This window comes from Equus przewalskii, chromosome 2 (genome assembly GCF_037783145.1).
Source record: "Equus przewalskii isolate Varuska chromosome 2, EquPr2, whole genome shotgun sequence".
Lineage (NCBI taxonomy): Eukaryota > Metazoa > Chordata > Mammalia > Perissodactyla > Equidae > Equus > Equus przewalskii.
This window is the reverse complement of record NC_091832.1, coordinates 82,248,513-82,262,079: the sequence shown is the minus strand read 5'-3', so window position 1 is coordinate 82,262,079 and position 13,567 is coordinate 82,248,513. Positions and strand designations below refer to the sequence as shown.

Genomic DNA, 13,567 nt, shown 5'->3' with positions numbered 1-13,567 from the left:
CTCCAACCACCCATCCAGCCATTTATCCATTCAGCTATCTAGCCAGCCTGACTCTTTTCCTTTCTTTATCCTTCCATTCCCTTTTCTATCCTGTCATCTATGCATTTAGCTATGCAACATTTACTAAGTAGCTAGGAGGTACAAAGCATTTCTTTGAAGCAGTTACAACAATACTGCTTTACATATAGTAATTGCTTAATAAATATTTTTAAAATTGACTTCAGTAAATAATTACTGTCAAAGGAACATTTTCAGGCTTATATTGCTTCTTATCTCAAGCAAAATCTTCATCATTCAAACTTATAGATTAATTCAGGAAATGTACTGATGAGGCAAAATACTGTAACACCTTGCTTATGAAAGAGAAATATTTAACTTACTAACTGATAACACATTTGATTTCATTATCAGCAGAATATATTCCCTCTGTTATAAATATAACCATACCTCCTATCTCGATGAAGCTCACTCTGAATAGAAGTCCGAGAAGCTAGAGAAGAAAGAATAAACTGGTATAGTACAAAAAATAAGTACATTCTACACAGGCTTAAATTTTTATAGGGTACACTATTAGAAAAAGTTAACTTATACTTGACATCACATAGAATGTATGAATTTTAACATCCATAAGTAGAAAAGCAAATCAAAATTATCTTTTTATATGACAGAAAGTTAATTATAGTTATATATTTGAATTGCATTAGAAAATATAGATTTCCAAAACTCCCCAAAACACATTCCATAGTTCTGAAAATAATGTGAAGAATGAACAGAGAAAAGAAGACAGCTAATAAATATAAATTGCATGGGGAAAGCATCACGACAATGACATGAGATAACAATGACCAGAAAAAATTTACATATCTATTCTAATCCATATGACTATACTTTTGTAATATTTGTTTATAACTATTGCAAAGAGAATGGGAATGGTCAAATGTTCATCTATTTTCTAACTTTTCTAGAATTTTATAACCTTTACTTTGTTTTATTAACTAAATTAAGAGATAATAAATGCAAAAAGTGTTCAAAATACTTTTATAAATATGTTTATAGCACATATTATTGAACAAGAAGCAGTGACTTTTCCCTGAAATCTCAAACTCAAAAAGTTGATGATTTAAATTTTTTCCAAATTTTATTTTAAAATTAAAACAAGTCTTAATCAGACAAGTTGGAAAATGTCACATACAGGATCACATATTAGACATATGTGTAATAAAGAATATTATCCCTATTTTGAAGGAGCACATTCTAAACATATCTCTAAAAAAAACCTTCAAATATGTACTATACTGTAAGATTCGTGCACCAAAGGGAATTTGTTTCAGATATAAATTATTTCTACCAGTTGCCTTCATACCTCTCCAATACTCTTTTTCAATTCTTCTGATTTGAAAAGGTTGAAGGTATGAATCTTTTCTTTCTTCCTCCTATTAACTTATGACTCTCTCTAAGCAAGGAGGCTGCCAAAGCTGGGGAGGCAGAAGTGGAGGTGAAAGGTAGGGATGAAATTTAGGCTGGGGCTGGAGCTGTGACAGCTGAACCTACGTTGGGTTGGCAAAGCTTTTTTCAAGAGCTAAACCAAGCTGAGGTGCATTTTGTCTACTGGAATGAAAGAGGACAGAGAGGCTAAAGCTCTGAGTGGCACGCGTCTGATTCGTAAGAATGGCTTCATTAAGTCAGAGGCTCACCGAGTGCTACAATCACATCACCACCATCACTAAAGCCAGAATCAGCAGATAGCACTATTAAAAGACATCGTGTTATTGTCACAAACATACCTCTTCCACGGGGCATTTTTGCTGTGCACTATTCATGAGTGCTAAGGGAAAAAAAGAAGGGGTTATAGAAGAGGAAAGGGAGAAAAAAGAGTGAACCCAGTTGCCTATGCTCTAAATGGAATTCAGGAGAAGACTGCTTTGCCATGCCATTGTTTGTCCCCACTCTGCACACTTCGACAGAAAAGAAAAGTTGATGAACCATAGTTTCAGAAAGTAAAGAAATATGCTGCGGCAAAGATATGTCTGTACAGACCAGGGCATTCATACACATAATCTCAGTAAAAAAAATCTACCCATAGTTTTTAACAACAGTGCAAAAAAATCTAAAAGGCATTTTGCAAAATCAATTTGCTACTTCAATAGGATTCAATTTTAAAGTATGGATATAACACTTAAAGGTAATTCAGTGGTCAATTTACATTCTTTTAAATCAGTGGCTTTTCACTTGATTCCACCCCTTCACACCAGAGGTCATTAGTAACAGGCCCCCCACTGGTGAGCAGAGTAGTATTTCCACTCTGGATGTAGCAGAATGAGGGGAAAGAAGGTCTCCCAATCATACTTACAGACCTCCACATCCTTTGAGAATCACAGCTTTTCCTTCTCCTCCACTGATTTTTTTTTTTTTTTATATTTACTCATCTATGAAATCTCTTTTCTCTCTTGAACCTTACAGAACGACTGGCACTTTTTGTCAGTATTAAATACATTTAGTAGCTAGAAACACTTTAGATTTTCATATAGTGTCTCACACTCTTCCTGCTAATTTCTCAACTATCTGCTTAATTCATTCTCACTTTCCCAGATTAAACAGATTTGATGTATATGTTGCCGGGAGAAATCAATCAATGCCCACACAGACCAACATGTTCCTTTAAACCCTTGCCACAAGCTACTAGTCCTTTGTGCATTTCGGATTAAGGCCACAGAATAGAGGCAATATTTTCAGTTAAAGTTATGATATGATTTTACAGAATTATTTTCAAACTTTTCTAGTTCATATAGTTAAATTCTAAGTATAAAACAAATTCATATTCAGCTGTTTATAAAAGATTGAGATCTGGACTTGCAATATTAGCACGAATAAAGAATCCTCCTAAATTCCAACAGGATCATAAGCCTGGAAGGACCCTCAGTGATCATCCTACTGCTCACTTTATAGAAGAAGAGACTGAGACACAGAGAGGTTAAATGAATTATCCCAGGTCGCACAGCCCATTACAGGAAGGGCTAGGAGCAGTTTGTTCCTTGAAGCAGTTTAACTCCTTGCGGAGCCAGGAGAGCTGGATGCTAGTTCTGACTCTAAATGATTCAAAATTATCAATTAAATCATAGAAGAAATAAACATATAGAAGGATTATTATATTACAAGCATCTTTGCTATAGTACTATCTTACCAATGAAAATCGCAATAATAAAAAATAACTCACTAACTACATTTTCTTGAGCAAGATGTGTTTTACATGGTAACAAGAACATCCATGGAGTGGAAAGCTCAAGGGCCTCGGAGTCAGGAAGTCTAGACTCACAACTCAGATCTACCTTGTGAAGCCATTCAACCTCTCTGAGACTCAGTGTCCTTATTAACATCTGTAAAATGGGGTTAACACCTACCGTGCAGAGCGTTATTTTACAATGCATGTCAACAGTTCCTGACTTACAGGAGGCAGTGAGTATTAGCTAAATCTGAATTTCAGAGAATAACTTTCTCTTAAACAGTTAACGAAAGGAAAAGCATGAAATTCCAGCTATATCCAATTAGAACACTTTTAAGATCTTTACTCAAAATATTTAGGGGTCACAAGAATGAATGTAAAAAAAAAAAGGACCTCAAGCCTTTATTGGAACCAGAATCATTATGGAAGAATTTAAAATACAACAAGTTAAGGAATGTTGCTTTAAAAATGTGATAAAGTCTTTCTGCTTGCAGGGGTTAGATGATTGAATCTGGGATAGCAAAACAAACATTTCAGTGGATTGGGTAAGACAAAAATTATTTACAAATTTTCTTACAGAATGGGCAAAAAGGGGAAAAAGACAAGGGATGACACAATTATTCTTCATTCAGTATTTAACATGGCATCACATGAGGATGACGTTTAGCCTTCTTGCCTAAACATTAGGAATAAACAGAAGCAACAACTAATTCTTTAGTGTACACAAAGTGACTGACATCTAAGAATTAAAAGACAACTGGCTTAGTTGATTTTTTTTTTTTAAGACATCTCAAAGCAAGAGTCTTCCCTTTGTTTCACCTCCTCCTTCCTCTCTCTGCTAGGCCCTGCGTCATCAATTTCTTCTTCTGATCTCCGTCTGATTCCTTCCCCACTGCCTGTAAACGTTTCCAAGCTTCCTCATCCTAAACAGCCTATGAAGATGTTCAGATCTCTTCTCTGTTTGACCCTCCTCCTTTCTCAAGCTACAGCCCTTCCTCTCCTTCTGTTAATCACCAAATTTCATAAAAGAGTGGCCTACCCAGCTGTTCCAACTTCCACATATTCCATTCATTGTTCAAACTGAACTGTGGCTTCCAACTTCAGTGTTCTACTGAAACTGCTCTCTCAAAGGTCACCTCTGAATTCCCGAGTGCCACATACAATGACCTAGTCTCAGCCACCTTTTGCTTGACCTTGCTGCAGCATTAAGAGCTATTTGTGGTTCGCTTATTCTTTTCAAAAACCTCTTCTCCCTCGACCTGTAACACACGGCTGTCTCTCCTAGTTCTATTATTCTCATCATTCTTTTTCAGCCTTTTTGCCCGTTCCTCCTTAGCTGCCTGCGCCTATACTTTGCATAGCACAGAGGCCTCAGGGTGAGCAAGATCCACCCTGGAGGATCTGTGGGGAGTCAGGTACAAGTGATAACCCCCAATAAAGAGGTCCTGAATTCCAAGAGGGAGGAAAGGTAAGAAGCCAGAAAACAAAAGTAGGAGCCAGCAGACAGGACTCAGAGAAAGGAAGCCCTTGTCCTCAGCAGGGCTGTGTGTTTTGGTCACGCATCTTTTGCCCTATGGCACCTTAAAGGCATAGGTGGTCTCAGACAGCAATGTTTCCCAAGATTCTGCCTTTGCCATCTTCTCTATCCTCTATACTTTCTCCCTAAATGTTTAGCTACTCCTAGGGTTTTGCCTAGAACCCTGATTAACCCAAATTACACCTCCAGCAAGAAATTCTTGCCTAAATTCCAGACCCTAATATTCTTTTAAAATTCTCTCCCTACTCCTTCTTCTACCCCAACCTCTATACCCCAAGGTCTTTAAGGCATGTAAAGTTATCATGAATATTTCATTTTTTTTTCAAGGAAGATTAGCTCTGAGCTAACATTGGCCGCCAATCCTCCTCTTTTTGCTGAGGAAGAGTGGCTCTGAGCTAACTTCTGTGCCCATCTTCCTCCATTTTATACGTGGGACGCCTGCCATAGCATGGCTTGATAAGCGGTGCATAGGTCCACACCCGGGATCCAAACTAGCAAACCCCAGGCCGCCAAAGCAGAGCACACTGAACTTAACCACTAGGCCATGGGGGCGGCTCTTGCAGAGCCTTTTATTTTAAAAAAATCTTAAAATCTTGCACCAAGAGCAAGTTTTAAAGCTTTAGACAAGAGGTAAAGTCAGAAAGTATGAATGCCCCATTTTGGAGGGAATTCTATTACAGCACTTCTATCTGGTATGTGGAAGTGTGAGCCAATCTCCACAGGCATTTATACAGTTCAATAAAAATACTGTGGAAGCAAATGAATCAAAAAGGACAGAGTTTGATATTTTTTAAACCCATCAGATGTCTCCACATATAGAAAATGGTTACATAAAATTTATATTAGATCATAGAAATTCACTAGGTAATCCATTTTTTTTAACAGCTTAGTTCTGTAAGAGAAAAATATTGTTCTGAGGAACTGATTTAACAATAAACGAAAGTTGAAAAGAAAGCTGAAAAACTAGTTGCTTGTCTGAAATGGTTTATTACTATACCTTAGGAGAAACCACTCTTGTTGGATCCTTTGTAAGATCCATCAAATACAATCATTTGCCGGATATCTAAATCATCATTTTAAATTATTACAGATGAAAATACAGAGCAGGAAAAAACAAACTTACTTCTCTTGATTACTGCTCTAATGGATGACAAGGGTCCTTGGCTAGAAAAAGAAGGAAAGAAAACTGATTACACATTCATTAATCCTTTTGAAGAAGAATCATTCATAATGCCAGGTCATTTCTGGGACACAACATGGCACCAAACAGCAAATTTGATACATTAGTTACTGGCTATCCTCTTTACAAAACACAAATTAAAAACTTTTCAAAATTGCCTTTGATATTTGAAATATATGGGAAGTGAGGAGACTGGTGAAGTATGTCTGCAGTGTAAATAAAATTTTGCCTTAAAATTGTTTTCATAGCTATCTACATACTTTGTCTTCCAGTAAAATTACAGACACTGCTTGAAGTCAGCCAACAATTACATGGTGCTCAAAAGAATTTTGGCCCCCTATATCTCTTTTGTGTTTGACATTGGAATTCCTGTCTTCTCCTATCAGATCAAAATAGATCATTTTTATAGTCAATTTGACCTAAGGAGCAATAGCATTTCTTCCTAAGATTAGAACTAAAAACATCTCCACCTAAATATAAAAGTCTCTGCTTGCTTTGAGTTTTACTCAATAGTTGGTTGGTCCTGGCTGCCTGTGACTATGTGATTTTTGGGCAAATCATAGAACCTTTCTGACCTTTTGTTTACTCATTGGTCAAAACCTTCTAGCTGCAAAGCTTCACGCTACTAGTTTGTGAGTTTGTTTTTCATCTTTATTCAAACCAGCTGGACTAATTGTTTTTGAAATAATTTATAAAAAATATACAACCTTGAAAGTTTAATTATATGATTTAGGAAAAAACCTCTTATTTGTAAAATTCTTCACTTTTTTCAGAGTGCTCTTAAAATTTATTCTTATTTTTGAATTTATGCTCTTTTTAAATTTATGCTTGTGGCAATCTGCGTAAATCCCCTTGCTGTTTGTTTCCTAGCTAGGATAAACTTCAGGAAGATGCAATAACATCAGTTCATTCTACTGGAGGGATACTTTAAGAATAGACTATTTTGCCAGACAAGAAAAAACAATTCAGCTCCAGGAGGTCTCCAATATCATGAGGCTAGGACTGCAACATAAAAACATAAGTGTTTTCAGCAGTACCGATATTTTAAAAAAGTTCTTAAAGGCTTTCTGTAAACAACTACTTGGGGAAAAAGTCAGTCTAAGGTAATAGAGAAGAGGTAGAGGCACTAAAACACAAACAGGTTGACTGAAGGTTGTAGGAAAAACGTCTTGGTGCAAAAGTGGAGAGAATCTGCGTGTTACTATTGTCTCTGTGGACTCAGGTACAATAATTAAAAGAGTCAGAATCAGCACTTAGAAGCAGGGCCAAAACAGCCAAAGTTCCATGTGTGTGCCCAGGCGGGCCATAGGGGATGTTACTGTGCGTCTTCATCATAATCTCCTTGCTCCTCATCTCTGATTTGGTGGGACGTTATTATTATTTAAAAACACTCTGTTACCTTTGTGAAGGAGGAAGATGTACTGACTGAGGTGGAACACAGCGGGTATTTGGGAGGAACTGTTCCCCCTTCGAAAATGATATGTTGAAGTCCTAACCCCCAGTACCCCAGAATGTGACCTTATTTGGAAATAGGATCATTACAGACGTAATTTGTTAAGATGAGGTCATACTGGAGTAGGGCGGGCCCCTAATCCAATATAACTGGTGTCCTTAGAAGAAGACCACATGAAGACAGAGACAGACAGGAAAGTGCCATGTGACGAAGGCAGAGACTACAGTGAGGTAGCCACACGCCAAGGAAGGCCAAAGGCTGCTGGCAAACTACCAGAAGCTAGGAAGAGACAAGAAGGATTCCCCTATAGATTTCACAGGAAGTGTGGCCCTGATGACACCTTGATTTCAGACTTCAGGCCTCCAAAGCTGTGAGACAATACATTTCTATTGTTTGAAGTTACTCAGTTTGTGGTACTTTGTTATGGTAGCCCTAGGAAACGAATACGGGGGTGTTCTGGGGTGCTAAGTAGATGTGATCATTCACCGAGCCGTATACTTTGTGCACTTTTCTGTATGTTATACTTCAGAAGAAAAGTTGTCGGGGGAGGAGAATGTGGCACAAAATAGAATTTTGACTTAAGTCAGCCCTGGTTCTACCATTCTCAAGATTTGCAGCATCATATTTAGGCTAGATCTATAAACCAACCATCAATATCTTATGTCTAAGACAGCACTTTCCAAACTCAAAAGTTTAAAGTTCTCCTTTAGAGGTTAACAGGTTTTGTGGTAGGGAAAATAAAAAACAAGGCTTGTGGTCAAATACATCCCCAGGGGAAGCAGTTTTGGGAGATGTTGGAGTAGTGTCCTGGCTATGCAGTGCATCCAATTTCTGTATCTCAAATGTACATATGGATGCAAAAACTGTGCTTTTGAAGATGACCCTTTATCTCTGTCTTTCTGCGAGCAAAGGCTACAGGTGAAGGTATCACTCTATAGTCTTAAGAGAAAGCCTCATGGGGGTCCTCCCATGAGGACCTCCAAGGAAGGATAGCCACCACGGGACAGCAGATATGGCCACATGACCACTGATTAGAGGAGGAGACAGGAGAGCCCACTGGTTCAGAGAGCTGGTTCTGAAGTGCAACTGCCCACATTCACTCCTGGTGCCTCCACTTACTAACTGGTGTGACTTTTGAACAAATTACTCAGCTTCTCTAAGGCCTTTCACTTCCTCACGAATAAAAGCAGGGACAGGGACTGGCCCCGTGGCGTAGTGGTTAAGTTCGTGTGCTCCACTTCGGCAGCCCAGGGTTCACAGGTTTGGATCCTGGGTGTGGACCTAGCACTGCTCGTCAAGACACTGTGGCAACATCCTACATAAAACAGAGCAAGACTGACACAGATGTTAGCTCAGTGACAATCTTCTTCAAGCAAAAAGAGGAAGATTGGCAACAGATGTTAGCTCAGGGCCAATCTTCCTCACACACACACACTAAAAAGCAGGGAGAACTCAACTCCCTCATGAGGTTATTGTGAAGAGTAAGAGGGAGAATACATTAAAGCATTTTACACAACACCTGGAACAAAGCATGTGCTCAATAAATGTGAGCTGCTATTATCTTTATTCATGTTTGTTCATAACCCTTAGGGGCATCACAAACATCTGACAACACGTACAATCCTTGACAGGTTCTCACTTTGGGATCTGATATCATACAGATGGTAGTTCTAACAGGTTATGTTGTTAGAAGATTTTTCTCTTTGAGATTTACTTTGCTCTCCTCTGGTTTCTGTTGTCTGGACAGAACCTGAGCCAAGGCTACTCCCCGACAAAACAAAGGACAACAAAGCAGCATCCTCATTCCTTTCTAAGCCCATCAGCCTATGTCCTGGTCCTTGGCAGTTAACCCAGATCATCTGCCCTCCATTCTTCAAGCACCACGGCCCCTTTTTTTGGTAGGGCAGATAAAACCACTCGTGATGGGTGACAGCCAAAGACGCTTCCAGCAGGGAAACGAACGGTTAGGAAAACTGGCTTGCAGATCCTGGGGAGAACCAAAAGTTGAGGCCAAGATAGAATCGTCTCAGGTCTAATTGCCAGATGACTTAGCTTCCTCCAGCACTCTTGGGGGCTCCCTAGTTGTTCAGAGTCCCCTTCTATCCTTTCTTCCCACTCTCTTAAAATAAGCCTTTCTCAGGTTGTGCTGTAGGGCCACTCTTTACCACTGTGTTTGCATATAACCTTAGTTAGCTGTAAAGAAAGTGTTTTTAATACAGAAAATTACATTTTAAAAGTTTCTTAACCTAATGAAGTGAATTTCTAATGATGAGATTTCAGTGATGAAGATGATGATAGCAGCTTATTATTATGTGTGCCGAACACATGATCCATTTTACAAATGAAATGAAGCTTCGAGGTTCGGTATTGTGTTTGCAGTCACACAGCTGGTAAGTGGCAGAGCCAGATGTGAATTCACTACTGTCTGACTATAGTCCAGAAGTCTATAATTCAGGCTTGAGTGGATGGGTAAAAGTTTCTGGATGTTCCACAAAGTTCAATAGGTACACAAGTACCCCCAAGCATAAAGCTGATCCACAAAATTTCACATTGTAATCTCATCTAGACTCTGCAGATGCAGGAGAAAACAAAATATAAGTTGCTAGGTATGACATTTTAATGTTGTCAAAAACAACAATAAAGCAAACCACCATGGTCATTCTTAATCTCACTTAAGAAAATCCAACCTTTCTTTATATTTTGGATCATGTTCTATTTTTCATTAAAAAAACCGATTCTAAAAAATATGTACAACTTTCAAAGCAACGACTCATTTCCAAGTTTAAATTCATTCCCCCTGCCCCCTCTCTTTGGTGAGGAAAAAACTGTTTTCATAAGCCAGTAAGTGAAGTTGCTGGAATTGGCTCGTTTGGTACACAAATCAGAACAATGCGTGCCAGTGCCCATCATCATCACATCTGGTTTTGGAGCTCCTTCCATGTGCAGAAGCAACTGAGTATATTTTTAAAAATGTATTCTTTGTAAAAACCCTCAATAAAGGCCATGGGCATATCATTAAAGCACCAGTCAGTAGGGGCCGGCCCTTTGGCCGAGTGGTTAAGTTTGCATGCTCCGCTTCGGCGGCCCCAGGTTTCGCCAGTTCGGATCCTGGGTGCGGACATGGCACTGCTCGTCAGGTCATGCTGAGGCGGCATCCCACATGCCACAACTAGAAATACACAACCATGTACCAGGGGACTTTGGGGAGGAAAAGGAAAAATTTTTAAAAATCTTTAAAAAATAAAAGTACCAGTCAGTAAAGCCATTAGCTTAACAAGGAGTTAAGCTAATGTGATCTAGAGATGCAGCCCTCTGATCAAGCTGATAAACCTGCCAGTGAATATAAAGTTTACCTCCTTGTACCATCTTCTCCAAAGACTGTCAACATTTGGATTGATTCATCTCTATTTCCTAGCAGAAAGGTTTAACCAGATAGGTGTGATTTTTGCAGGCTGGAAGAGATATTCTGTCTCACTCATTCTCTCACATACCCAATGCTTATTACATGTATAATATGTGCCAGGTACCAGGAATGCCTTGAAAGCACAGACTCTGGCCTCAGTGAGAAAGACAAATATTGCAACTGCCTTTCTAATAATAGTATACAGGAGTAGGCACAAGGTGCTATGGATGAAGAGAAGGTATACATCACTCAATCTTGGGGTCTGAGGAAAGGCTTCCAAAATGTGACATGTGTCTTGACTGAGACCTGAAGAATGTGTAGGAGGAAAAGTTCTGAGGAGGGAGTGTGAGAGAGCATGTGCAAAAGATGAAGAGTAAGGAGACAGTTGAGCATGATTTGAGCACAGCATATGAAGAACCCACGCATGGTTGGAGTTAAGAAGGGCGTGGAACTCAAACGCCATGCTAAAGGATAAGTGGGAACATGCTATAGAGTAAAGTGTTGATGCCAGACATCATCAGCCAGGTTAAACACTAAGAATCCATGGGTCAACGATATGATGGCAAAGGGTTTCAAAAGCAAGCGAGAATTTGTCTGGGACATCTCCCTAGTACAAGCGTTGTTAACTGTAGCTGGTCTGTAAGCACCAGCCATTGTGTTTGTGGCATGCCTGCCTTTTTAAAAGTATTTATGAGTAAACCCTGGAGTGCTGGTATTCTATGTCTTGAATTGTGGACAGATTCACATTTTTAGGAACTAAATATATGGATGATAGGACTAACACACTAATATTTGATGAGATAAATAATGAGTAGAGGTAGGGAAGAGAAGATAGAGACAAGCAAGAAGAGGTTCCTTAAAGTGCCAGAAAGGCAGTGGAGAAGTCTGGGGTGTCTTATTCATGCATGCATTTATTCACTTATGGAACTCTCACTGTGTACCTAGCATTCTATCACAAACTGGGGACACCAATATAAATAATATACAACCACTGCCCTCAAGAAGTATGCAGTCTTACTGACAAGATCAACAAATAAAAGATAAAAACAGAATATGAAAAAAAGTTATTTAAGGTATCATGGGAGCCTGGAAGAGGGGTGTCTAAATTTAGCCCTAGGAAAGTTGAAGAAAACATAAAGGTGATGTTTGAATAGAGCTGGTGCAGGGTTCTCACCCTTGGCACTACTGACGTTGGTTAAGGAATAGGGGTTGTCCTGTGTACTATAGTACGATTAGCAGCATCCCTGGCCTCTACCTCCTAGATGCCAAAAGCTTACTTCTCCCCACTCCTTGCCAGTTGTGACAACCCTAAACATATCCAGACATTGTCAGCTGTCCCCTGGAGGGAAAAATTGCCCTCAGCTGAGAACCACTAAGCTGGTAACAACAAAAACGAGTAACAGGATTTATATGGATGGGAAAGAAACTGACCTTGCCATTTCTTTCTTTCTTTTTTTTTTTTGAGGAAGATTAGCCCTGAGCTAACTAGTGCCAATCTTCCTCTTTTTGCTGAGGAAGACTGGCCCTGAGCCAACATCCATGCCCATCCTCCACTACTTTATACGTGGGACGCCTACCACAGCATGGCTTTTGCCAAGCAGTGCCATGTCTGCACCCAGGATCTGAAGCGGCGAACCCCGGGCCACTGAGAAGCAGAACATGCAAACTTAGCCAATGCACCACCAGGCCGGCCCTGACCTTGCCATTTCTGACACCTAGTTGATGGTGGCAGTAGTGGGATAAAATTGGAGGCTGGATGTGAGAGAACAGGACAAAGGGAGTGAAGAGAAGAGAAGAAAGAAGTAAAAGAAATTTCTAACACCAAGAACACTTTAAAAAAAAGTGGTACTATGGCTATACCAGGAGGGAAAATAAGTCTTTTTGTGAAGGAACATGGAAAGTCAATCATTATATGAAAAGAACATTTTTAAGTCAGGTGTTTATAAATCAAGGATTACAAATCATTACATATATTTTTATAAACAAAGCCTTGGGCCAACCCTGATTTGCTTCTCAAAACAGAAAGCAATAGTGTTATAGACTAACACAAAAACCTATGTTTTCATCTTGTGTGTTATCAGTCAAACTTTTATCACACTACATTACCTGCTGGATTAAGGCAATATTATGTAATGGGAGAAGAAAGTACAAGTTAGTAAATAATACTTTGCTACTGAGACAAACATAAAGCTATGATGCCATTTTAATAGTGTCTAAATTAATATCATCATCACAATACGTAAGGCCAGATCTGATAAACTGTGAGGAATGGAAAAGAATAAGATTAAATGTAATTGCTTGAAATGAATGAAAACAAATTATCTTTATTTATGTATTTATTTAATTAATTTTTTGGTGAGGAAGATTGGCCCTGAGCCAACATTTGTTGCCAATCTTCCTCTTTTTGCTTGAGGAAGATTGTCGCTGAGCTAACATCTGTGCCAATCTCCCTCTGTCTTTTTGTATGTGGGGTGCCACCATAGCATGGCTTGATGAGCAGTGTGTAGGTCCATGCCTGGGATCCAAACCTACAAACCCCGGGCCACCAACGCAGAGCACAGGAACTTAAACACTATGCCACTGGGCCAGTCCCTAAAACAAACTATCTTTTAGTTCTAAAACTGATAAGCCTCCATAGTTTAAAGTTTGTGGATGGTGAGGGGGCAAATTCCTTCTTAGGAATTAGAGAATAAAGATTAGTAAAGAAAAAGAATTGAGATGCAACTGGAATGGCTTTTGCTAAAGTTAAAGACTGTAACAAAACTAAAAATACT

The 13,567-nt window shown here is 39.1% G+C and overlaps 1 protein-coding gene across 36 annotated transcripts in view; it reads right to left on the bottom strand.

Annotated features, from left to right (window-relative positions):
• SH3D19 (SH3 domain containing 19) overlaps window positions 1–13,567 on the bottom strand; it is a 163,089-nt gene that overhangs the window by 43,887 nt on the left and 105,635 nt on the right. For 17 of the 36 annotated variants that reach the window (XM_070611594.1, XM_070611583.1, XM_070611582.1 and 14 more), the window contains exons 3-5: window positions 5,881–5,921; window positions 1,785–1,825; window positions 448–490 (exon numbers count right to left, since the gene is read on the bottom strand). In XM_070611594.1, coding sequence (XP_070467695.1) covers window positions 448–490; window positions 1,785–1,800 — 59 coding nt within the window. In that variant the 5' untranslated portion in view covers window positions 1,801–1,825; window positions 5,881–5,921. The remainder of the gene's footprint in view (window positions 1–447; window positions 491–1,784; window positions 1,826–5,880; window positions 5,922–13,567) is intronic. The other 19 variants (XM_008526256.2, XM_070611580.1, XM_070611576.1 and 16 more) reach the window with 2 other exon arrangements.